The sequence below is a fragment of the Nyctereutes procyonoides genome, unplaced genomic scaffold, assembly GCF_905146905.1.
Source record: "Nyctereutes procyonoides isolate TBG_1078 unplaced genomic scaffold, NYPRO_anot_genome, whole genome shotgun sequence".
In the NCBI taxonomy this organism is placed as follows: domain Eukaryota; kingdom Metazoa; phylum Chordata; class Mammalia; order Carnivora; family Canidae; genus Nyctereutes; species Nyctereutes procyonoides.
The window spans coordinates 1,074,238-1,099,539 of NW_026575020.1; the positions used below are offsets into that span (position 1 = coordinate 1,074,238).

Sequence of the window (25,302 nt, forward strand, 5' to 3'; positions counted from 1 at the left end):
GGAGTTGTAGCGGAGGATGGCATCAAAGTCAGGAACCGGAAGTCTTCCTTTGGAAGGCCTTGAACTGTTACAGCCATGCTCTCTGGCCTATCCCAGTCTTTTCTTTCCCTGGCAAGGAGGCAACGTGTGCGGTCGCTTCTGGTGGGTTCGGGACCTCGTCCCAGTCATCCGCCCCCAGCCTAGCCCCCTACATGGGGCCTCCGCGGCCCTCCCAGGCCCTAGGAGTCCATCCCCAGTTGCCCTCCCCCACCGCAGGAGGACGTGTTAGGGAGAAGCTTAAGCAGGCAACGATTGCACCATCCACGGTTTGAATAGGAAGTCGAGGAAGCGCAGGGAGGAAAGTGGAGCGTCCCAAAGGCCGGGGCGCAGCAGCCATACCGGGTCCCCCGGGACGCTCCTTCCACCGCCACTGGCCGGGCCCTGATCCCTCGCCTGCCACCCCCTCCCCAGCCCAACCCTTTGCTGGGTGCCGGCCCTTTAAGAAGCTGTCACGGTGGCGCCGCTGGCCCCGCCCGGCGGGGAGGGCCGAGAGGGAGGGGAGGAGTTGGTGGTGGCTGAAGCTGGAGGGGAGGGGGGGGGTCTGGGTCTATTTTTAGCTCTGGGTCGGGTCACGTGACGGGAGTGACGTCTCCGAATGTTGTTGTTGGTGGCGGCGGCGAGCGGAGCCGGAGGAGCCGCCGCAAAGATGGAGGAGCCGTCGAGGAGGCGCTGCCGCTGCTGCCGCCGCCGCTGCTGCCGCCGCCGCCCGCGAAGCCGGAGCTCGAGCCGCAGGGGGTGAGCGCGCCGCACCACCCCAGACCCCCTCTCCCCGGGGCCCCGCGACGCCAGGCGGCGCCCCCCTCCTCCTGCCGTCGCTGCCCGCGGGCTCCCCGCGCGCGCCGCGCTCCGCGCCCCCCTTCTTCCCCCTGGCGCCCGGTGCCAGCCGGCGCCCCCCGGGAGCCGCGCCAGCCGGGGAGCCGGGCCTCGGGGTGATGGCGCGCGCCCCTCCACGCCCCTCCCGTGCAGGGGCGCGTTCCCTGCAGGTGAGGGAGGGGCCCGCCTGCCCGCGACCCGCACCCGCAAACGGCCCGGGGACCGGCGGAGGCTGCCCGCTGTGCCCCTTCCCTGGCGGCGCTTGTTGCGTTGCAGAGCGATTCGAGCCCTGCACCCGGATTCTATGCAGACCCCTCTTCGCTGGACACTCCTTTCTTGGTCCTCTGAGGTGAGGGGCGCTGCCCACCCCACAGCGCTTCCACCCAAACCTAGGAACGCATCCTCGATTTTGTGTCCTTGACTTACGTGCGTGAGGAGGGGGCCTCCGGGCCCACCTACTTCTCTCCCCCATTTATTCTCACCCCCTCCCCGGTGAGGCGTTACTGCGTTTGTTCCCACCCTCTTCTCTGTCTGACACCCTGGAGCCAGGGAGAGATGAAGGCTCCCCTCCTTCCTGTCTGGGGTGGATGCCCCCCATTTTTAATCCTGGGTCTGTATCTCATAAAGGCAGGGACAGTGCTTGTGCCTTTTAACTTGAGGGAGGCTGCTTCCCTACCCCACCCTCCTCTGGGGCCCGGGGGGTGGGGGGGGAGATGAGGAGTTGTCTGAGTGATAAGTAATTAATTGGGGAGGCTGGTTGTTGGGGAGGGGGGAGAAGAGAGGAAAGTGGGGGTGCCCCATTTGGGGGAAGAGGTGACCACCTGATCCCCCCACTGTTGGCCTTCTGAAACTAGGTGTGTCCCCAGAGAGGAAGGGTAGCAGCTGCAGTTACTTTTGAGGGGGTGCTCAAGAGACCCACCACTCTGATGGTGACCACTGTGCTTCTGGGACCTGGGATTAGTTTTGGTGATTGGGGGTGATGATGGCGATGCTTGGGTTTACCTGGGAGGGGAGGATGGTGCCAGGTCGGAGGAACAAAAGGAGGCAGAGGTTGGGAGATCCAGGGGTCTTGGCCAGAGGGGCTCCTGACCCAGACTGCTCTGCAGGACCGGTGCCGGGGACTGGGTCTCGCCCTGGGCCCCTTCAGGTTCAGAGGACGAAGGCAGAGAGGGTCCTCAGTCTGAGTTCCAGGCACCAGGGTCCCTGAGATGAAGGGGGATAAGTTGAGCTGCTGCGCTGGGCTGGGCTGTGGATGGTGGGTGAGCCATGCTGGGGGCCGCCTGCTTCTTCATTCCAGTCTCCTTCCCTCTCCCTCCTAAACACAAAGCTTGGGAGATCTTAGTTTGCCCCCTGCCTCTATTGAATCGTCTCTTTGCTCTGTCTCCTCTTGCTGTTAAATCTGGTAGGGGTCTTTCCGAGTTAGAGGGGTGGGCCCCCAGTATCCCCACTCTGTCCTGTCTGGGGACCAGGGGCCTGAGATACAGACACCGGGTGCAAGTTACTTGAGGGCAAGGATGGAGGCCATGTTAGCTGCGTGCCAGCCTTCCCTTCCTCCCCTGTCTAGCCTCCCCAAGTAGCCCGAGTAGCCCGACTGAGTAATGGGGGTGCGGGGCAGCGGTATCACATGCCCCACCCACTTCAAGTAGCTGGAGAGACAAAGGTTTGCTTTCCCTTCCCTAGGGGTGGCATCCCAGCTGTGTGTTTAGAAATGGGGCCTGGGGATGGGGGGGGTGTAGTTTGTGTTTCTGCATAAAGGGGGAGAGGGATCGGCTCTGGGGGGGGGGGAGTGTGCAGTCAGTGCCGAAGTACCAGCTGCTCTTTAATAATGAATTCTTCCTACTCACATCCCTTTGAGGAGGGATGTCTGGAACACAGCATCGGGCTCAGCCAGCCTGCTAGAGGACGAGCTTCTGTGGGGGGGGGGGAGACTGCTGGGGGGGGCGGTTCTTGGCATTTTTGGAGCACTGTCGCTTGCTCATGAATGAAAACCTGATGCGGCCCATGAGGGGGCCTATTGTAGTCGACTTGGGCTAATTAAACTTTCTCTGCCTTTCTTCTCCCCTACCCCACCTCACCCCAGGCCCCCCCCCCCCCCCCCCCCGTCCTTTTTTGAATGGGGACCCTGTCTGGTAGTGCTGGGGAGGGGGTATGGGTCTGCCTGAGGTTTTAGGGCAGACAGACCCCCATCTTCTGCCCTCTGCCTCCACCTCCTCCCTCCCTCCCCTCTCATCCCCCCCCCCTTTTTTTTTTCTAGAAATAGCAGCCTCCTCCATCTGGCTTGTGCAGATGCCTGGAGCTGCGTCTGAGCAGACAAACAGAAATGGGCCGATTGCAAAAATGAATTTGTCAGCCTGGTGCCTTTTTTCCTTTCCTGTTCTCTCCCCCTCCCCTTAGTTTGGGGCCTGGACATCCCAAGTCAGCTACCCCTCCTGGCTCTGGTAACCCCAGGCTTCTGGCGCCCCAGCCTGGGGGAGGCACAAGGTGGTAGAAGCTCTTGGGGGTCGGGGAACTGTGATCTGCCATGGTCACAGTCAGGAGGGGGGCAAGATGAGGAGTCTTTTGAGCCTTGGGACGGGACGCATGGGTTTGCAGCTTTCTGATGAGATCTTTGCAACAGATCTCAGATTCCAGGCAATGTCAGGTTCACAGGGTTTGGTTCAGACCTCTTGCCTGACCATCTGGGACCTGGGGAGGGTACCCCAGACCACAGTGCTCAGGACTGGGGAGAAGGCTACCTGGTGGTACTGGAGTCCAGGTTCCTGAGAGGCCCTCAAAGGGACACCTGACTCCCCAGGAATTCCAAGGGAGTTTTTTGAGGGACAGATAAGCTGCAGGGTAGTACTGTGAACTTGCGGCTTTGGGGGCATCATGTTGCTCCATGTCTCCCTCCTTGTCGGCCTTTCTCCCACTCTATGCCAGAGTTTTATTTTTCATGAATGGGCTGGGTGGGGGTTGCCTTATCTCCCCTGGTCTGGCCATGAGCTTGGGGGGAGAGGGACACCTGGTCTACCTCATTCCGTGCCCTGCCATCCTGGAGATTTGACACTGCTCTTGGCCCCTGACTGCCCACTGAGACCCTCCTATCACTATAGGCAATGGTGGAATTTTTGCAACAGAGGATGGACCAAATAACCAGCTTTTAACCATCCCCCTGTCCTTTTTCCCCTTCACACCTCACCCCAGAAAATAATCCATGTCAGTCCTGATCAGGCAATGAACTCTGCTTTGTTTCCCAGGGAGGCCCCTGTTCACTCAGGAGGCTTGATAGAGGTGTTGGCAGACACCCTCTGCAGGTGGACAGGGGCCCCTGGGGTCTTGCTGCACCCGGCAAGCTGGGAGGAGTGTGGCCTAATTGAGTCCTGAGCCGAATGGAGTTCTAGGAGCCCCTCCCTTCCTCTTCTCTCCAGTGAGTGAAGATGATGGGGGCTCCAAGTGGATCTTAATGTTTTTTGTACCATTGAAGCTCTGCCCCTTCTGAGTGCCCTGCTGTGGAGCCACCTTTCACTAAGGAGATGGGCTGGGCCACTCTGGCTGCTGGGAATCGTGGGAATTTCTGAACCTGTGTTCCCCAGCCCACGGGAAAGGGTGTGAGCAGGACTGGGCGCCAGCCCTGGGGTGGGCACGGGCTGAGCTGCCTGCCCACGCGGGCCCTGCCAGGGCACCAGCTGCCCCACCTGCCACATTCCTGAGCTTGGCCTGAGCTCTGCACAGCTTCTTTTGTCCTTGCCCCACACCTGTGCCTGCCAGGAGCAGTTCAGCCCCTTGACTCTGCCTCCTTCTAACTCCCCATTTGAGTGCACCTTCCTCCAGCTACAGAGTCCAGACCTGTGGGTGAAAGCAGGGGGCAGCAGGCCTAGGAAGACTCGGGGTCTTGTGTGTGTGTGTGTGTGTGTGTGTGTGTATATGTATGTGTATGTATATGTGTGTTTGTGTATTCGTGTTTCTGTGTCCCTGCTATGCCTGAATCCCTGGCTACTGGCTCCAAATGGACAACACTCCTGGGAATCCTTGATGAGAATGCAAGGCTTACTGAGAATTAATCCTGCCAGGAGGTGGGGCTGTCCATGGGGTAGAGCTGACTGCCCTTTCCTGGCTGAGGGAGCAGGGTTAGGGCTTACACATCTAGCTTCTTTCAGACTCCTGGCTCACTCCTGCTCCCTTGCTTTCACTGGGTATTGGGGGCCTGCCTTCATTTGGAAGAGAATGAATGAGGTCATGTCTGGGGTGGATCATGGGCCGTGTAGGGATGGGCCCAGGTGGGTGCCTGCGTAGTGTCTGAGGCTTGAAGACTAACCATGGGGCTGAAGGGGTGGGGACAGGTTGGCAAACTTACAGTCCTGGAATACTGGGATGTCCTCCATTATTGTATTGGTCTGGGCAAACCTACTGTTGCAGTCTTTGGGGCCTTTGTACAAACCGGGAAAAGGTGTCCTTTTATTCTGGGTGGTCTCAGCCTGGATGACCAGTGGCTTGGCAGGCAGAGCACAGGCTGGTTTTCAGACTTCCTTATGTAGGGCACAACTTGTACAACACACATAAAGCCCTGGACTTGGGCCCTGAACCCTCGTCTGGGGAGTGCTAGATGGGGGGGTGGTGCATGTCACTGCCTTTCCAAATTCCTGGAAAACAGCATGGGTTATCAGTAGAAGAGAGGCTCTTATCGTCTTTCCTGGACCTACTGTTGAATAGGGGATACTAAGATAGAAGTATGTCACAATTCCAGGGTTGGGTGGCACAGGGCTTAGGGAGTATGAAGAAAGTAACATGGTGCAGAAGAGTCCCGGCTCAGCCAGCTGGGGCTGGGATACTAGTTTCTCCCTTAACTTTTCCCAAGGACTCCAGCCCTGCATCTCCCCACTACCACGGACAGAGTTCAAATCTCCTGTGCTTTTCTCCTTTCATGTACACCCAGTCCCACGTCAGGCACCCACGTGAGTCTGTAAGGTCTCCCCCCACCTGGCAGTGGACACTGTCACCTGTAAAGGGAGTTTGGGTGTGGCCAGTGTAGCCATTTCCCTTTACTTGAGTGCTGGCAGCCTCACCTGTTAGAGAAGCAGCCAGGGTCTGGCCAGCGCTGCTGTTTTCCTCTGTGGCCTCTGCACCCCCCCACAAGCAAGTGTCCTCCTCTTCCCCAGGTGTCAACTGACCAGCCCTGAGGTCTCCTTCAACTCTCCGGGTTCCTGAGCTGGGGGCCTCTAACCCTGCTCCATCTCTCCCTAGGGATGCCGTTCTGAGTGCCTGACTGCCTCGCCCCGAAGGATGGCCTCTGATGGGCATTAGAGGCACAGCAGCCCCGGGCTCCTGTCCCGTCCGTCTGTCTGTTATCGTCTGTCCCTCTTGACATCACCGCAGCTCCACCCCCTCCCATCCCAGCCCCCAACGCCAGCTTCCTGTGGGCCCAGAGCCGGCATGAACTCTCCCACCGAGTCGGGTAAGAGCTGGGAGGCCAGAGAAAGGGTACCCTGGGGTGGTTTTGGCTAGAGTGGGCTGTATGAGTTTCTAGACCAGGCCAGCTGACCTTTGGGGGGGTCTGAGCCATAAAGGAACAAGGGGTCAGGAACAGAGAAGCATTTTGAGAAAAGGACCAAGGCAAACCTGAAGTTACCGACTGTGGGGCAGAACTGGAGATTGATGCGCTGCCAGGCCAGCCTGGGCCTGGGAGGACATGGGTCCAACTCTGTCCGCACGCCGGCCCTCTCAACTCCGAGGGCCTGCAGTTCCAGTTCTGCCCAGCCCCGTTTGCCAAGACAGCCAGGCCTGAGAGGGAATATGTGTCCCCGAATGTCTCTGGGCCGGCTGGGGATGATGTTGGAAGGTTTCCTGCAATAGCTGAATGCAGCTTCCTTTTTGTGGTGGTTGCTTCTCTTCCTGGTGGAGAGTTTCTCTGCCTTCCATGCTCTTCGTAGGGGAGGTTTGCAGGGCCTTTAGCCTCAGGCTTTGTTGGGAACATGTGGTAGTGGGATGGGTGCGGTGACATGTTGGTAGAGGAGTCTTGGCTCTCTCCTTTGAGCCTGGGTAGACTCCCCCTTCTCTTTTTGGGCCCTGGATGTGGTGGATTCCTAATTTGGGGTCTTTGACTCTGCGATGTCCTATTCCCCTCTGCTCCTAGGAGGCTGCCTGGTGCTGCCAGAAATAGTCTCTGGGTGGGACTCCAGGCAGCTTTATGTATGGGTGGGTCTGGGTGGATGCCCGTGAGGATGTGTCCCAGTGGCCGGAGCCAGACCCTCAGGAGTTTCCCAGGAGGGTCATGGGTCAGTGTGGTCAGGGTAATAACTGCCTTCTGTCCCTGGCTGTCTTCTTCTGTACAGTCTTAGAGGGTCAGAGTCTATCTTGTTTGGCTTTAACCCCTACAGCCCAGCCTAACCCCCACATATTTTTCTGTAGGAGTAGAGGGATATTTTCCTTTCTTTTAGGGTTAGGGGAATTAGGAACTAGAGATGAGGGATCCCTGGGTGGCGCAGCGGTTTGGCGCCTGCCTTTGGCCCAGGGCACGATCCTGGAGACCCGGGATCGAATCCCACGTCGGGCTCCTGGTGCATGGAGCCTGCTTCTCCCTCTGCCTCTCTCTCTCTCTCTTTCTGTGACTATCATAAATAAATAAAAAAATTAAAAAAAAAGGAACTAGAGATGAAAACCCATTTCCTGGATGGAATGCAGCATCTTTGGGATGGGAGGGATCCTGGCCACCTCCCATCTCGTTGCTTATTATCAGTTTGCTGGACCTGATGGTTTCTCTTGGGGACCCAATGCTAGTGCTCTATGGCAGAGGTCCTGACTCAGGTCCTGGGGCTTCTAGTAGACCCAGGGGAGCTGGAAGCTGGTGGGATTATTCGTCTTTGCTCCATTTGCTTTGGTCAACATTGTGCCTGCCCCCCTTTCTCTTTCCGGCACGATAGACTCAGGTCACGGGCTGCAAGCAGAGTAGAGTGCCAGCTGGTGAGGGCCGGACTCTTGAGGCTCACCAGGTCAGCTTTGCCTGGTGAGCCCCCTCCTGCAGGGTTTGTACTTCCCCTTCAGAGCCTCCTGCCTCTGTCCCTGCCTTCATTCAACCTGTAGGGGCTGTGGCAGGAGTGAGGCATGGAGAGAGGTCAATGGGACTCTGGTGCTGGGGTGCGGGGGTAACTGTCAAGCTCCGACTTCCTGCATCCTCCTCTGAGGCTAGGCTGGCCAAGGGAAGGGAGAGAACCACCTGAGGGGGCTTCTCCCAGTCCCTGGCCACCTCAGCTGGACCCTCCTGCAGCAGGGTCATGTGCCAACCTCTCCTTTCTTCTGAGCTACTATGCTGACTTATCTAGGGGCCATATACGGTCACACCGAGCCTAGGTTGTCAAACTGTTGGCCAGGGGAACAGAAACTGCCCAGAGGCATCTGATGATCGCTTGGGAAGGACATTTCCCAGCTTTGGGCTTTTATTCCCTTACAGTGAAAGGCTCAAATGATCAACCTTGGCTGGAGGAGGTCACGAAGTTGCCTTTCCAGATGCCAATGGTCCAAGTTTGTCTTGTAGCCACTTCAGCCAGGGCTGGAAGGAGTGTGGTGGTAGATGGAGGTGTCCCCCAGCGCAGGAGGCTGGCAGTCTGGGAAGGGCTATGGAGCCAGGAGCCAGGCCGGAGGGGCCCGTGGGAGTGGGGCTTAGAGGGCTGTCTCACTTCCTGGCTGGCTTTCCAGCTCCCCCCAGCAGGGGGAGATGCTGTCTTCTCACGCTGGGAGAAGAGGGAGAGGAGGAGGGGGCCAAATACTGGGAACTGCATTTTAGGACCATGGAGAGGCCTCAGAGTTGCTATCATTGCTCGGGGGCACCCCCGGGAGACTCTTCCCATCTAGTTTTTCTGGGGCTCCGGGGCAGCCTCTTCTTGTGGAGGAAGAGTTTCTCTGGGCCAAGGAAATGGGCAGCTTCCGCACAGCTCTCCTTTTTTGAGGGGCCCAGCACCTGCTATTCCCAGAGCTGAGAGTAGCATCTGGGCTGGGGCTGCTGGTGCTTGGAGTCTGGCACAAGCCCAGGGACCATGTGCCTTTGGACTCCATAGGAGTAAAATGAAACTGTAGCTGGGCAAGTGGGTGTTCACTTTGTTGTGGATACTCTGAAGGGAGCCCCAGGAAGAGCGTGCAGCCCTGGAACTGGGGAGAGGAGTGAGAGTGATGAGGAGTAGTCCCCAGCACCTGGGTGCCCTGGCCCCTGAGTACCTCTCACCTTCTCTTGAGTCCCCAAGACTCATTCCTCTTTCCTCAGGGCACAGAACAGTGCTGTCTCCTCGCCCCCTCAGTTTCTCCCCGGGTGGGAGCTTTTCCTATCTGGCAAGTCCTTAAGTATCCCCAACACGCCCAACCCTGAGCTCAGCCTGCAGGAAAACAGAAGAAAAATAGAACATGGTCTAGCCCTCCCCTCCTAGCAAACGAGTTAGGAAGAGAGAATGTCCCGGGTGAGGGGCAGCAGGCAGGGCAAACAGTTTACTTCTGGGGCTCACTCCTCCCCAGGGAGTGGGGGCTGATTGACTTGGTCTGGGCTGGGGTGAACGCCAGCATTTGACCTGATTTGTCTCTTTTGCCACCTTGAGAGTACAGGCAGAGGCCACTGATGGGGCTGCCTGCCTCCCTGAGGAGGCCACTCTCTGGTATCTGGCTTCTCTTTAGGCCAAAGAGGGCTCAAGGAATGAGGCTTTCTTTATTTTTCTGGGGCTGATCATTTCTGCTCCCCTCAGTGGGGTTGAAGGACTCACAGAACTTGCCCCCTGTCTGGGCTCGGCCTGGCTAGGCTGGAGGAGCTGGCCTGGGACCCAGGACCTAGGCCTGCTCTGATCTCTGCCCTGTCCTCTGTGCTGCTGCCCAGAAGGGAGGGCAAAAGTGAGGCCTGTTGTGGGAGCCAGTGTGGATGGCGACAGGAGGCGGCAGCCAGGTTCCTTATCCCCAGCGTGGGAGGGGAGACAAGCTTCATGACAACACCTGCCTGCCCAGCACCTCCCAGCACACTCCACACTTTCTCTCTTTCTCTTTCCCAGGAAGGAGGGAGGAAAGCAGCTGCCCCCTCTGGGTGACCAGAGAAACTGGGGCATGGGTGTGGGGTGGAGCCAGGAACCTCGGCGTCCTGCCTCCCAGCCTCGGGCTCGTGCTCTGCCTCTGAGCCCCCGGGGAAGGCAGGCAGCCAGCCCGGAGGAGGAGAAAGTGGGTCAGTGTGGGCGTGGGGCGAGGGTCTGGGAAGTGGACTCCTGGTGTCCGTTCTACACTTAGATGCCCCCAGTGCACCTGTGCTCTCTGTAGACTGGGATCTGCTCCGCCCTCCTCTTCCCTACTTCATCAGTCAAAAGGGATTAAAGGGGCAGTCAGAGGCAGATGGGGCAGTCAGAGGCAGGGTCCACCCTGAGGGGATGTGAAAGATGCCAAAGTAGGTGTTCATGTTTTCTGGGACTTTGGATTCAAACGAGAGGGTTCAGCCAGCACCTAGCATGGAACCTGCACATGGCAGCTTCCAGGCAGTGCTGATAGACTCCATCATGATGGGCCTCTGAGGGCAGGAGAAAACTGGAGGGCAGGCAGGCCTGATGTTTCTGGGGCCCTGGGGCAGCTGGCACCCCCCCCCCCCAATCCAAGGTGCTCCTGAGGCAGCCCTTGGATTTTTTTTCCTGTGCACTGAGAGGACTTGCTTTCTTCTGTTAGGTCAGGGCCTAATCCCAACCTTTTGTGCCCTGGAAATGGGAGCCTGGAAGAGCCCAAGGAGCCAGCTTTGGGCTCTTTTCCTCCTCCAGGCCTTGAGGGTTCGGGGGCCCGAGGCCAGCCTCTGAGGAAGGGAACAAGGTCGTTCCGGTTGTGACCAGAGAAGATGGTGCTGGTTCCCAGTGGAGTTCATGCGCCCTATACTTGGTGGGTGCTCTGGAAGGTTTGTGGGACAACACATGGGAGAGCTGGATAGGTTGGGATAGAGAAGAGAAATGAACCATGAGTAGAGGGGCCAGAAAGCATGAAGGATTGAGGTTAGACATGAGGAAGACCTTGTTGTATCACTTGAGTCTCAGATGAAAAGAAGACACTGGTCCCCACCCCAGGCCTTGTCTCTAATTCCCCTAGGGGATTCTGGGAAGTGCATTGAGGATTGTCCGGCTGTCTGACAGTTTGGTTCCCACTTCATGCTGTTATGGGAAGTTCTAACCTCTGGGTGCCCAGTCTGCTGAGTGCTCCTGTCTTCCCTTAGTAAGTTCTCTTTCCTTTGGTTTCTGGCTGCTCCAGGTTCTGGGGGCCCTACTTTTGAGTCACTGTTACTGCTGACTTCCTCTTCTGCAGAACAGGGCTCCCCTACCTTACTCTCCTGTGCCTGAGGCAGGCAGAGAGAGCCAGGACAGGGCTAGCCAGCCCTTCTGGTTGCTCCCAGCGTGGGTGGGCGGAGTCCTGAGTTGGGAGGGGCTGCTGCCCCTGGCTTTTTGGTTTTTGGGCTGCCTTGAGTTTACTGTCCATCACCTGCTTGTGGCAGGGGGACCTTGGTCTTTTCTTCCCTTCCTCTTTAGGAAGAGTCTGGTTGGCCAGGATGAGGTTGGAGCAGGAGGTGGTGAATGAGTTTCCCAGGCCCACACTGAGGTGTCTCCCAATTCCAAACCCTGTGGGGAGCACTGCTCCATCACCATTTTTCTAGAGTCTGCCCTGAGAGAGAAGCTGAAGCTCCAGATCTTTGTTCGGGTCCTTTTCCCATCCCCCACCCCAATGTACATCTTATTGTATAAGATCAACTAGTCCAGGGCCTTGGAAAAACCTCTTCTACCACCAACCCTGTGTGTGCCCCACCCCCACCCCCCCAGGACAGGAGGTCCCTTTGCTATCCTCCCTGCCTGGTGGAAGCTGGCTGAGAAGATGGGCCGCAGGAGCCATGGCTACTGTGTCCTTGATTGGCCAGGTCCTCCAGGGCTCCTGATGGGAGGGTGAGGTCATCCAGTCCAGGGAGAGGACAGGTGTCCCTGGCTCCATGCCTGGAGTTGGGGGCAAGGAGGGGGCAGGAGGGGGGCTCCAAAATAGCAACTGTGACATCAGGAAGGGGGAGGGGGGACCCAGACCCAGGAATAACCAGGCTATTAAAAGGCTCCAGTGAGGTCAGGGGGCCAAGTGGAATCTCGGTACCAGTGGGAGGCACAACCTGAGAAGGGACGAGCCAGCAGTGGGCAGGGGGGCAGACGTCACCAGTCCTCGTGGTGCACTAGCCCCAGGTCCCATCAGGGCCCCAGGAGCGTGGGCGGCTGTGCCAAGCCTTGTGCTGGTAGAGAAGGGCTGCAGCCTGACAGCTGCTTGAGTCTTCATAGAGGGGCTCCAGCCTCATGGTTGTTTCTCTCAGGGTCCTGGGGGTCATCTTACCTATTAATGGGAACCCTAGGACAGCTTCATGTGTTTCTTTGTGTAGGAGGCAGTGGGCTGTGGTGGTTAGCACTAAGACTAGAGCCTCAGACATCCCGGCCTTACCGTTTAAGCAACTGTATGATATAGAGTGACTGCATCTTGCTGCCTCAGTTTCCCCACCTGCATCTATCTCCTGAGGTCATCGTGCAGAGTAAATGAGGTGATGTATGTGCTGTTGCCAGCGTTGCACCTGGTACATTGCCAGGGAGGAGCTGCGTGTGCTCCTAGAGTGGGCAGATGCTCACTGGTCCCCTTCATGGTTAGGGGCAAGGCCTATCCAGGAAGATTCTTTCCCTGCTCCCTGGAAGGAAGCTGAGCAGCCCCTGGAGGCAACACCGCTAATGGGTAGGAGGGAGGTGCCATTTCGCTGCTGCTCGGGGGTCTCCCTTCTGGTTGAGGGGGTGGGGAGGCACCTTCCAGCTCTGAGGGAGGGCAGAAGTTAAATAAACTCCCATCTGGCTGTTAGGAGGACTCCAGGGAAGATGTGAGGTTAGGCCAGGTGGCCCTGTCTGCCACCCTCTCCAGACCCTTCTGGTTTCTTTACCTGCTCCGATGGCGAGGGGGAACATAGAGATGGAATCTGGCTTTTGGGTCTCTGGCCCCTTGCCTGCCAAGAATAGCACCAGAGCTGCTCCCAGACACATGGGTCCTCTGGCCTGTGCCCTTCCCCAGCCCATACTCTGGCCACCCGGCTCTGTGGCCTTGGCCCTGAGTTCGGGCCCTCCCCTCTCCCCATCCCCCTGCCTGGCTTCCTCCTGGGGTGGAACGAGCCTCCCCCCCCCCATGGGGCCTCCGCCAGGCCCGGGCTCCTGGCAGCCGGCCGGCGGCTCCCTGAGCATGCTCCACCTATTTATAGACAGGGCCCTCCCCCAACTGCTATTTCAGTCTCCTGCCAGCTGCCGGCGGCTCATTCGGGAAGGAGGAGCAGGGAGCCAGGCCCAGAGCTGTCACCCAGGGCTGGGAGGGAACACAGAGAGCCCGCCTGCCTGCTGAGCTCCCCTTCCTGTCCCCTGAGTGCTCAGCCATACCCCAGCTCCTGGGAGCTGGGGAAAGGCCAGGGGTCCGATGCCCCTCTAGAGGAGAGCTGGGGCTGTAGCTCCGGGGCCTCCTGGCTCCTCCTGCTGCCAGGAGTGCCCAGGCCGGATGAGGCACCTCCCTATAGCACGGGTCCCAGCGGCAGTGGCCTCAGGGAGCCCCTGAGCAGTGAGGGCCCCGCCCGACCACCTTTCCTTTGGCCGACTCGCGCCTCCGGCGGCCCCCTCCCTGGCATGCTGCTGGTGCCCAAGGCTCAGGGGCTCGTGGAGATGCTGCAGACCATCTATGAGACAGAATCCTGTTTCTCAGCAGATGGGATGTCAGGCCGGGAACCATCCTTGGAAATCCTGCCTCGGACCCCTCTACACGGCATCCCTGTGGCAGGTAAGTGCCTCCGTGTCCCCGCCTGCCCTCTGCCATTGAGCATCCTTGTCCCTGGGGCTGAGTATCTGGCTCCAGGCATCGCCCAGGTGGAATCCTGCCTAGATCTTCTTGGAGGGTTTTGTTGAGATCTGGGTGGTCAGGGGAGCCACGCTCACTGAGGTGGGCTTCCCTGCTCTCTATGGCCCAAGCCTCCTGCCATGCCCTCCAGCTGCACTCTGCTGCATTCCTGAGTCTCTTTGGCCTCCGGCAGGGTCTGCATAAGCTGCTGGGGGCTGTGGATTACTAGAGGATCCTGGCCTAGTTGGCACTGTGGTGGGAGGGGAGGAAGTGGGTCAGTGACCTGCCTTCCAGTGGCCTGCTCCCCAGGTCTGGGCAGGGAAATAAGCCATAGCCAAGTGTCTACAAGAATAAAGGCTACCCCAGCTCCTCTGGCCAGGTTCTTGGAAATAACAGCTTCTGTAAGTCCCCAGTCAGGAGTTCCCGGAGAGTCAGATGTGATGCAGTTGTGGTAGGGTCAGGTGGAGGCTGGCAGCTGGGATGTCAGGGGTCCCGACTCCTTTAGCTCCCCCATCTGTCTTCTCCTTCCCTCAGGCCTTGGTTTCATCCCATCTCGTGATGGTGAAGGAGTGTTACTCTGCTTCTTTTGGGCTTGAGGACCCCCAGTCCTGCCACCTTAGGGACTTTTTTGACTCTTGGCTGGGTGTGGGGTCCCCCAGAGCTGGGCCACTCCCTCTCTTCCTCCCTCCCAGGAACCTGTTGGCAGCATCAGGTCTTTCTGGCACAGCCTTCCCACCAGGCCGGCACCACAAGATGCTTCTTCTAGGGAGGGGCCCGCTGGACCCATGCCGGCTTGGCCCCTCCTGGCAGTGGCTTTGCACTTGGGTGTGGGCGTCCGTGTGCATATGTATCAGGAGTCTTTCCCTCTGGATACGTGGGTGTGGGTCCCAGGCTTTGGATTGTAAGGTGGGAGCTGTTTGCTTACACAAGTACCTGTGATTTGGCTCTAGAAGCCTTCCAGAGCTAAGGTTGCAGCTGGACCAAGATGTATCAGAGGATGAATGTTTGGGGAAGTTTTGGAAGATCCTTAAAATAAGGCCTGCCTTCTGCCTGGGCAGTGATGCCCACATAGTCTCCTAGGGTTAGGGCATACCCCTAGGGACTAGCCCTACAGGATGCTCACACAGGTCCCTGGGATGCCAGCTGTGCAGAGGACGTATGCAGTACCCCCGGGAGGGAGTATAAACACAGAGGGCTGCTCTGGCCCTGGTCTGGTAGAGCCAGAAGCTCTAACTGAAGACCCTGCTCAATGACCCTGCCCTGAATCCTCTGAGAGTCAAGCCCGTCTCTTGGAGAGCAAAGGACTGACTGCAGAGCATTTCTTGCAGGCAGCTCGACCCTATCAGGCAGATGCCATACCGATCTACCCATCCTGCCCCCCTCCTCCCCCCCCCTCTGTCCCTAGCCTCTCGGCAGCAGTTGGCAATTGGCCTAAAGTTTTCTCCTCAGCATGGTCTCTTACCTTCTTTCAAGTTAGACCCTAGAATCCTTGCAGGATGGAATCCTGCTACTCCCATACCTTCCCTAAGGCTGCCTGTCTGCATAGACCTCCCCACTCCCAGCCCCTCTCTCCAGATCCCTATGCCCCCACCTGCCACACACACACTGCCTAGCCTTCTGATCGGTGGTGTGGTCCATGCTGGCAGGAGGGAGGCGTGAGTCACCTCAGCGGCTCGGGGAGAGGGCTAAGAATGTTCCCCCTGCGCAGCTCTGATGCTGTGTCTGTGACGCGGCTAGGGACAGATATAGGCCTGGAGCTCGGATGCCTTGTTTTTTTTTTTTTTTTTTGGACTCTGGAATGTAAATAGATGTTTCAAATAGAAACACTTTAACCTTTGGGTTAAAAAAAATCCACCCCGGATAAACACGGCCATGAGGGCTCAGGCAGCCTGGTGTTCCCCCCCCCAACCCCGCCCGCCTCCTCTCCCCATCATGATCAGTCTCCAGACAGGATGCAAAAGCCTGTGGCTAAAAAAGCAGGTGTCCAGGGACGCTTCTTGGGCAGTATGTGTCGCCAGTCCTTCCCAGCCCAAGAGGTTGGGGAACAGGGCTTGCCAGGATGGCTGTCTAACCTGGACTTTACTTACTCCAGCAGCAAGTCTTTGGAACCCGCTTTTAGGGCCATCCTTTGCTCTCTGGGTGTCTCGTTCACAGCCATTCTGCAGCACAGTGCCTGGCGCATGGATGAATGAATGTTGCTTGGAGGGGCTGGTGTCCAGGGCTGATGTCAGGATTCCTGGGTTCTATTCTGGGGCTTGGCCTGTGGGTGAATAGACAGATATGGTGAGTTGCCCCAGTGGGTGAGCCAGAGCCTTGGCTGGGGGAGCCCACAGGGGGTGCAGGGCACTCTGCTGTTCCTGCTTGATGAGGGGAACCAGCCATAGCTTCTGATAGTGCCATCAGAGGTCTTCCTTGATGGACGGGGTCTCTGCCTGGCTTCTGCACAACAGCCTGGCACACAGTGGCCACCCCGAGCATTCAGGCATCGTTACAGCTTGGGGAGCCTCAGAGCTCCAACTCCTGTGTGGGATTCCCAAGGACACAGTGCTGGGGGATCCCGTTTCCTTTCTCTGGGCCCTGGATTCCCCTGTGGCTCGGACTGGGCAGACCTCATGCTTAGGCATTGTGTAGGATTTTATGAGCAGGCATGGAGGAGGAGTCTCCTTTCCCCAGTGAAGGAGGGTGTGAATCCTGCTTGTGCCAGGAAGGGATGCTGCGTATGCTGGGAAGTGCCATGGGGTTTGGGTTTGGTATCGGGATTTCCCCAGGATATTCTTATTCATGTTCTTCACATCATTCTAAGCTTGGCTGGGTGTGTGGGTGTGTAGGTGTAGGGGTGTGGGGAAGGTAGAAAGGGCGAGGCTCAGGTGGGACAGGAACTAATAATGTCCTAAGTGACAAAAGTATCCGATGCTTTCCTTACCTTGTCTCTTTTAGTAAGGTATTATTAGGCATGTTGTATAACTGAGAAGGAACAGAGAGGTAAAGGAACTTGCCCAAGGTCACAGGGTAAGTGACAGCTGGGATTCAGATTCAGGTCTCTTTGTAGGGCTACTGCCAACCCATACAAACGTTCCTTTGTATACATTTTTGAGAGGTGGCCCTTCTTCCGGGTGGATACATCTACATGCCAGAGCACGTGGCTTAGCAATTGGAACGTGGGCTAGATTTCAGCCCCAACTTGCCCCTGTGGTTGGGTGCTCTTATGTAGTATGCAATTTGCACAACTTGTCTTTGTGTCTCCTGTTTATGCTTCTAGAGAATAGAGACCAATCTGGCTTTGGGGGGAAGAGAGGGCTCCTGAGGTTTCCAAGAGATTTTGTTTTCTGTGAATAGTGGGTCAACTCTCTCCCTCCCTGCAGGGAATTCAGGGGAGCGGGGCACTCAGGAACAAAGTTGAACACTCCATCCCATTCAGACAGCCTCCCTACCCCCATCCCCTCCTCCTTCATCCCCTCCTCTTGTTTTTGAGACCCTCAGCTGTCCCTTCCCTGCTACACAGCTGCCAGACAGGAAATCAGATTAACTGTGTCCACACACACAGCTGTAACAGCTGTCAGGTTGGCAGCAGAAATGAGTGTAGCCAGACCATGAGAAAGTAGTTCTCAAACTTTCAGTTGTATCAGAAGTACTAAGGGAATATATTAACTTGCAGAGCTCCAAGCCTTAGCCCCCTGAAGGGTTCGGATTCTGTAGGGCATTTTTGACGCATCTCCGGTGATTTTGATGTGAGTAGACTTGGGCTCTGCGGACAGAAGTCGTGTGGATGGGATCATGGGGCCTCTCAGTCTGCCGTGGATGTCACCAGCAACTCTGGAGGGCCTCAGCAGGCTCTGGACTCCTTGTAGCAGGGAGGAAGGCTGTCGCCCCAGTCAGAGGCAGACCCAGCACATGGCAGCCTGACAGTCTGCAGAGGGAGGATGCCTTGAGACACTGGTCATCAGGTGTCTAAACCCTGGCTGGGGTCAGGGATTATGGCAAGTGGCCAGGTGGGCAGGTGGGCAGTGCGCCCTGCTGGATGCTCAGGGCTGGGTTGCACTTCGGGAGTGGAAGCAGAGCCCCCGCCCTGGAGCCCCTGCTGTCCACCCCTGGTGTGGAGTGAACAGGCTCAGCAACAGCTGCAGGCTTTGAATGATTAGTGTGACTTTGAGCTGCCTATAGCTTGGTGCCCCAGTGTTTCCTGGAGATGGGCTGTGAGAAGTGAGTCTGTTTCTCCTCCAGATAGCAAGGGAGATCAATGAGTAGCTCTCCCTTCACCAGCGAGACACTGTGCCTTCCACCAGGCCTCTGTACCTGCTAGTCTTAAGGTCCTTCAGAGGCACAGTCGGCCTCAAGGTTTCTGGGGACTCTAACCACTGAACCCTTCTCGCCTGTGCTCCTGGGTTCTGGTGTGCCAGACGGCCAACTGGATGCCCTGTCTAGATCCTTGCATCCTTCTCTCATTAAGTGCAGGAGTGGCCCTCATAGTTTCTCCTGGTGGTGGTAGTTATTGTTGGTTTGTGTTTTTGTTCTATTTTGTTTTTAGTGGGAGGCAGAGAGTCAGAAGACCCTGAGTAAGCCCTAGCTCCTCTGCCTCCTTTCCAGATGACGCTGGGCAAGTCTCTTTCAGCTGTGGTCTCACGTCCTCTCTCAGTTTGGGAAGCTGAGTTGCTGATTTGCAGGCCCTTCCTGCACTAACCTTCTAAAAGCCCCTGAAGTCAGTTGCACATTGCTTCTGCCTTTCAAGAAGAGGGGCTCAGAAATGTGGATAGATCATGTGGGATAGTACTGGGGAGAGAGCTGTCACTTCGAGGTTGGATACCAGGGAAGACTTTCCGACCACTTGGAGTTGGGGCCCTGAGAACACGGAGCAAAACTTGGGCTCGTCTGTGCTAAGTAATGCTTCTGAGGGACCAGAGGGATGCCACAGCCGTGGACTGAACCACAGAGGACAGAGCAGCCCTTCTTGGAGGCAGCGAGGTGGGAGAGACAGCCTGGATGTGCTGTGGTTGGGAGGAGGCTGTTCCCAGCGATTCCTTCTCGAGTGCTGGGATCTAGCTGCTGGCAACTCCTGTTTGTGTTGTGTGGGGCCCATGGAAGGGCTTTGATGGGGACAGGACCACAGAGCAACCTTGAAGCAAACTGAAACGAGAGAGCTAAGGCCTCCCTCTCGTAGTGGTCTGAGCTTGGCACAGTTCTAAGTTTGTTTGTTTGTTTAATATTTTATTTATTTAAGAAAGAGAGAACATGAGAGCATACAAGTGGGCTAAGGGGAGAGGGAGGGGGTCAAGCAGACTCCCGACTGAGTGGAGAACCTGATGTGGGCTGGATCCCAGAAACTGGAGATCATGGCCCAAGCTGAAGGCAGATGCCCACTGGCTGAGCCACCCAGACACCCTGGGTTCTAAGTATTTTATTTCACACACTTTAGAAACATTCTGAGAAGTGGTCTAAAGTCTTAGCTAGACTGCCAGAGGTCCAGGACACACACAGCACACAGATATATCAGGAGCCATTAGTACCAGTCCTCACTAGCAGCCCCTGAGATCTTCCTGGGTCCAGTGCCAAGCTCATCTGTGAGTCCTCTCCAGAGCCTGAGAGCTCTGGGAAGAAGATACTTACTCCATTTCACAGAGTCCTGCATGGAGCACAGAGAGGTACTGAGCACCTTGCGCTAGGAAGTGGCACAGCCTGACTTGAACCCTGGCATTCTCTTACTCCAGAGCCAAGGCTCTTAACCATTACGTGATGTGTGTTCGCTTGCGTTACATGAGGAGCTGTGAAAATTGCTAGGTGAGAGTCCTCCCCGGCTTGCACATGTGGAAATACTGTCTGAATTGTGGTAGAACCTGTTGAGCCTAAATTGGCCTCACTAGTCACGTAAGAGCACAGAAATAGATCATGGGAACCTGTCCCTGGTGGGGAGGGGTCATCAGCGTCATGGGGAGGAGTGCGAAATGCTACTGCCTGCCTCCTTCCCGAATCCCTCAAGGCTGAGGAAGGGACAAGCTCCTTTTCCCATTCTCTAGAGGGACAGAACGGGGTCATTAGACATCGCAGGAAGCTGCTGACTGCCCAGCCTGGGGAGGGAGCTCCTCAGGGCATGGGTTCTTTTTTTTTTTTTTTTTTTTAATTTTTTTTAATTTATTTATGATAGAGAGAGAGAGAGAGAGAGAGAGAGAGAGAGGCAGAGACACAGGCAGAGGGAGAAGCAGGCTCCATGCACCGGGAGCCCGACGTGGGACTCGATCCCGGGTCTCCAGGATCGCGCCCTGGGCCAAAGGCAGGCGCTAAACCGCTGCGCCACCCAGGGATCCCCAGGGCACGGGTTCTGGTGGAAGGTGCTGCCCTCTCGGATGGGCTGCCAGCACATTACTCTCCAGAGGGGCCAGTTACCCAGGCTGGCTGGTGTGGAGGGCCTGGGATGCCCTACAGTGGAACCAGGGTACTCAGGTTAGTGTTCAGAGGGTGTGAGTCCCTGCTAGTTAGCTTGTGGGATCTTTTGCACAGCAGCCTAAGAGGTGTGATTTCCTCATCGGTGCAAAGAGGGGGCCTAGTCGGGTGATCTCAAAGGCCCTCTTCACCTTCTCCCCTCTTTTTCATAAGGTAGTTCCTTTGATCTAGGACTTAGCTGCAGAGGCCTCATTTTTTATCTTGCATAGATGTTCCAGACAGCACAGTGTACCCCTGTCTCATACTCTGCATACCCTGGGTCTCTTACTTCTCCCCTAGCCTTTGGTGGCTGGTGGCTCCTGGGAGCAGGATCTTTTTTTTTTTTTTTAAGATTTTATTTATTTATTTATTCATGAGAGAGAGAGCAGCAGACACATAGGCAGAGAGAGAAGCAGGCTCTCTACAGGAGCCTGATGTGGGATTCGATTCCGGACTCTGGGATCATGCCCTGAGTCAAAGGCAGACGCTCAACTGCTGAGCCACGCAGGTGTCCCTAGCAGGGTCTTTTAAGAGCCAGGTGTTAAGCTTTCTAGGTCTGTTGGGCAGGTCCACATGCTGTGTCGACCCCCTCCATCTAGGGCTTCTGGGAGGTGTGTGGGGGGGACTAAAAGTACTATTTTCCTGCTGCCAGGGTTTGGGGCACAGGGATTCTGGAACTGGTGATTTCTTCACTTGAGGGTACGGTGCTGGGGCATGGCTTGCAGGATGTTCCGAGCAGGGGGAGGGCCTGGCCTTACCCTTGGGCAACCAGATTTGGGTTTTTTTTATTTTAATTTTTAATTTTTAAAAAGATTTCTTATTTATTCATTCATGGGAGACACACAGAGAGAGGAGGCAGAGACACAGGCAGAGGGAGAAGCAGGCTCCATGCAAGTAGCCGATGTGGTACTTGATCCCCGGACTCTGGGATCACACCCTGAGCCACCCTGGTGTCTCATGTTTTTTTTTTTTTAATTTTGAACTCTCTTTCCTAAACATGCTGCTAAAACCTGCTCCTCATATCTCAGGTCTCCTGCCTGCTAGGGGGCAGCATCCCTTTTCCCGGACACTCTTTTTAATCTAAGTCTGTACTGGTGGTTGACCTGAGGGTTGTCCCATCAGTACCTGTCTTGTCTCCGCGTGAGGAGCCAGGCAATCTCTTGTTGTACTGCCCAAAGAATTTGCAGTGGGAGCCCCCACTGGGCTGATGGGGCTCATGGAGAGGTGGGAGACCCAGCTGGGTAGGAGGGAAGTGTCCTCACTAAGGTTTTGTCACTGCCCAGGTGGGCTTGTGAAGCTGGGCAGGGTGGCCCCCTTCTGAGCCAGAGCTTGGTATGCCTAGGGCCACTCTAGAAATATATAGCCCTGCGTACTCAGCTACCTTTACTGGGCTCCTCCACGGAGGCAGTGTGAGTCAGTCCTTACAGAAGACTAGATGACAGGGTGATATGGCCACTTTTTCCTAAGGCCACCACTCCCGGGAGGAAAGGTCAGAGCCCCTCAGGAGTCAAGTATGGAGTAGGGTAGGCCTGAACCTTTCCATCTTCCCTCTCTAGGAGATTACTGTGTTGGCTGCCTAGCTTCCTCTCTATTCTCTCTACCTGTCTGTCAGAAAGAGGCATGGGGGCTGGGGGTGGGACCCAGGGCCTTGCTCTCCTACCTAACCTCTCTCCTGGCCTTTTTGGGGACTCTTTGCTAGCTAGAGTTCCCAGCCTTTTCTCCTAGGGAGCAGTGTCTCTCAGCTTACTCGCTTCCTTTTTTCAGAGTTCCTCCCCCTTTCTTGGTCCACCAGGAGGCGGTCGAGAGCCTCCTCTAATCTTCACACACCCATTTCTCCTTCCAGGTATTTGATTCTAATGGTGGCTACTGCCACCTGCTCTGTTCATGCCAGGCTGGCAGAGGGCACAGATCCTTTAGGGGGTGCAGGGCCAGCCAGGCTTTGGGTTTTGTGCCCAGAAAACTTCATTCAGGAGACTCTGTGCTTCCCCCCACCCTTTCCCTGACTCCAGCTGCTCAGCTGTCACCCTTTCCATCTTAGAGCCAGGTTATGACCTGGCAGGCCTGTGGGGTGCTGCATGCTGTCCAGGCCCCCACAGAGCCTGCAGACTAATATTCTCTAGTCAGCTGTGCTTCCTGCTTGCATGGGAACAAGGCTATGTGGCGGAGCCCACTGACTGTCCTGCCACCTGCGTACCAGTGGGGCTGGGGCTCCTACTGTGGCCGGGGCCTAGCCTCTCTGCCACGGTGGTGGCTGTGTGGGAGCCCCGGTGGGAGATTCCCATCGCCCGAGCCCGTGCCCTCTCTGCAGGGCTCCTGCAAGGGAAGCCAGCACTGCTGGCGGCAGGGTTATCTGCTGGGAGCCAGGAGCGCTTGGACCCCTGCCCTTCCCTGGGAGGGCAGGCTGGCAGTCATCCGGTTCCTGCAGCCCCAGCACTGCCGGGAGCAGCAGATTGAAGCCTGTCCTTCTCTTGGCTGAACGGTCAGAGTGTCACGGGCCAAGCCATCCTTGCCGAGGAATAGATAACTGTCCAGCCAGCCCAGTGCTTTGCTGAGCATCTCCAGGGCTGGGGAGACTGGGGGCTGACTGCTCCCTCTTTGCTGTCACCCTGCTTTGCACCCTGGACAAGGTCGGCCACCTCCAGAGGAGCCCTTTGCAGGGCCTTTCCAAAGGCCCTTCCTCCTGGTGCCGGGGGAGGACACGGGCTGGGAGGGAAAGTGAGTGAGTGTACTTGTGTCTGTGTATGAAACCCCACCCTCCTGGCCACATCTGGCCACTCCTGCAGATGTGGCTCTGGCCTCGTGGCCACAGAGTCGTCAGTGTGGCTGGCGGGCAAACCACAGAGGAATGTGCCTAGCAGTGCTGGGTGGAGAAGGGGCTGGTGGGGACTGAGCTGTTCTGCTCAGCCTTTACCTCCCCCCCCCGCCCCCCGCCACCTCTGGCGGGTCCCGGGGGCCTGTGTTTGGGCACAAGGGTAGTAGCAGGGCCTTCACCTTCAGCAGGCCCAGCCCCTGCCTAGGTGACACTCATTCAACATGGGTTCCTGGGAGAGATTCAGGCCCATTGACTGCACAGGGTATGGGAGCCTCCCAGTTCAGCCCTTAGTCCCCTCCCAACTCCCTGTCCACTCCCAGGGTGGGTTGATGGTGGGGGCCTGGGCAGAGAGAGGCTCTGCTCACAAGGGCAGGAGACACTGGTAGCCACCAGGATGTTGGGGTCCTTCCTTCTCCAGGCCCAGGCTGGAGTGGGCTGCCTTGCCACAGGAAGGTCTTCCCAGCTCCCTGTGGCCTCCCTGGGCTGGAGTGAGAAAAGTGAGGGCTTTCTTTGGAGAAAGAAATGGAAAAGAAACAAGGTGGGTTGGCCCTGCCTCTCTCACTTCCTCCTTCCCAGGCGGTGGGTAGCCTGCCTTCCCCTTCCTGCTAGAGTTGGGCGGCTCTGTGGAGTGTGGGCTGGGCTTGGGGCTCCCTGCTGGTGTGGTGTATGCCCAGTTGCCCTGGCAACCCCAGGGCAGTGGTGGGGAGTGACACTCAGGGACCAGAGGACAGCGTACAGGGATCAAGAGGTTAAGGCCGGAGCTTTGCGTGAGCCCATTGGAACATGTGCCTCTCCCTAGGACCCCTGAGCCCATGGTCCCCACCAGGCCCCTCCCCCCATTCTCTTCCTTGCCGGTTTTCCCAGAGGCTGGAGACCAGAGTCCAGGAGATCTCTGCCTGAGCTCATGCCTCTGAGGCCCCCCCCCCCCCCCCCCGTGCATTACCCTTCTTCCTGTCTGATTCCCTTTCCTTTCCTGTCTCCTCCTCCCGCCTCCTCCCTGTGCCGCCCGCCCATTCTCTCGTTCCCCCTCCCCCCAGGCACAGCTGCTGTTTGGCTCACTCTATATATAGCGGCATTTCCAGGGTAATTACAATAAAACTGTTGAAAGGAGATAATCCAGCAAAGGAAGCAGAGTCTGACTCCCAGCCCCCTCCTGTCCCTGGTTTGGTGCAGCCCTGCACCCCCTTTCCCTGGGGCCTCCTGCCCCTCCCCCACTCCCTCCCTATTATCACAGCCTCTCCCTTGGGTCCTATCTGCCCCAGCTGGGCATGGGGCAGAGAAAAGGGGAGAGGGTAGAGGGAAGGGCCCCACGGGTCTCTCCTGGGTTTACTAAGGGCCCTGGCTGTCAGCCCCCTCAGTTCTAGAACCAACATCTGCTTCAGTTTCTCTTGTAGTATAGGCTTCTTGTCATGTTGAGTGGTGGGGAGGAGGCAAGGAAAGGGCAGTGGTTTAAGTAGCATAGGGTTTGGATTCACATTGGGTTCATTGATCACCTGACCAGATGTCTTTGGTCATCTACTTAAACCTTTCTAAATCTCAGTGTCCTCATCAGTAAAACGCCTAGTGGTGTTAATGATCAATGACAATATAGTCATGTGTCGAGCACTCAGTCTTCCAGAGAGTGTGCTTCATGCTCATGCATATTTTTTTATTCCTTTGTTTTTGTTTCAAAGGTTTATTTATTTATTTTAGAGAGAAAGAGCTTGAAGTAGGGGAGGTGGAGAGGGAGAAAGGGACAAGCAGACTCCCCGCTGAGTGTGGAGCCCAATGTGAGGCTCCATCTCAGGACCCTGAGATCATGACTTGAGCCAAAACGAAGAGTCGGATGCAGAGTCGGATGCTTAACCGACTGAGCCACCCAGGCACCCCTGCTTATGCATATTTTCTTATTGAAGTTCACGGCTTTGACTTCACATGATTAAGATAGAACCCAGTTCTGTGGGGCAGAGGGATTTGCCTACCCTTCTCCCCCCTGATTTATTCTTTTGGGTCTGGCGGTCCTGCCTGGTAGCCTTCTGGGCCCCCGGCATGGCTGCCAGGGCATGGTGGCATTGGCACTAGGCTCTCTGACGCCTGTCTCTTGTCTCCGCAGTGGAGGTGAAGCCGGTGCTGCCCGGAGCCATGCCCAGCTCCATGGGGGGTGGGGGAGGAGGCAGCCCCAGCCCCGCGGAGCTACGGGGGGCTCTGGCAGGCCCTGTGGACCCTGCACTGAGGGAGCAGCAGCTGCAGCAGGAGCTCCTGGCGCTCAAGCAGCAGCAGCAGCTGCAGAAGCAGCTCCTGTTCGCCGAGTTCCAGAAACAGCACGACCACCTGACCCGGCAGCACGAGGTCCAGCTGCAGAAGCACCTCAAGGTGTGCAAGGAGGGTGTGGGGGGAGGCGC

General features: G+C 57.0%; 1 protein-coding gene across 6 annotated transcripts in view; it reads left to right on the forward strand.

The window, feature by feature from the left end:
- Window positions 1-625: 625 nt before the first annotated feature.
- Window positions 626-25,302, forward strand: part of HDAC5 (histone deacetylase 5) — a 38,342-nt gene continuing 13,665 nt past the window's right edge. Inside the window, exons 1-4 of one of the 6 annotated variants that reach the window (XM_055316889.1) lie at window positions 626-774; window positions 6,073-6,283; window positions 13,567-13,641; window positions 25,014-25,273. In XM_055316889.1, coding sequence (XP_055172864.1) covers window positions 6,262-6,283; window positions 13,567-13,641; window positions 25,014-25,273 — 357 coding nt within the window. In that variant the 5' untranslated portion in view covers window positions 626-774; window positions 6,073-6,261. Of the gene's footprint in view, window positions 775-6,072; window positions 6,284-13,126; window positions 13,642-19,938; window positions 20,131-23,339; window positions 23,460-25,013; window positions 25,274-25,302 lie in introns of those variants that run through there. The other 5 variants (XM_055316909.1, XM_055316918.1, XM_055316927.1 and 2 more) reach the window with 5 other exon arrangements.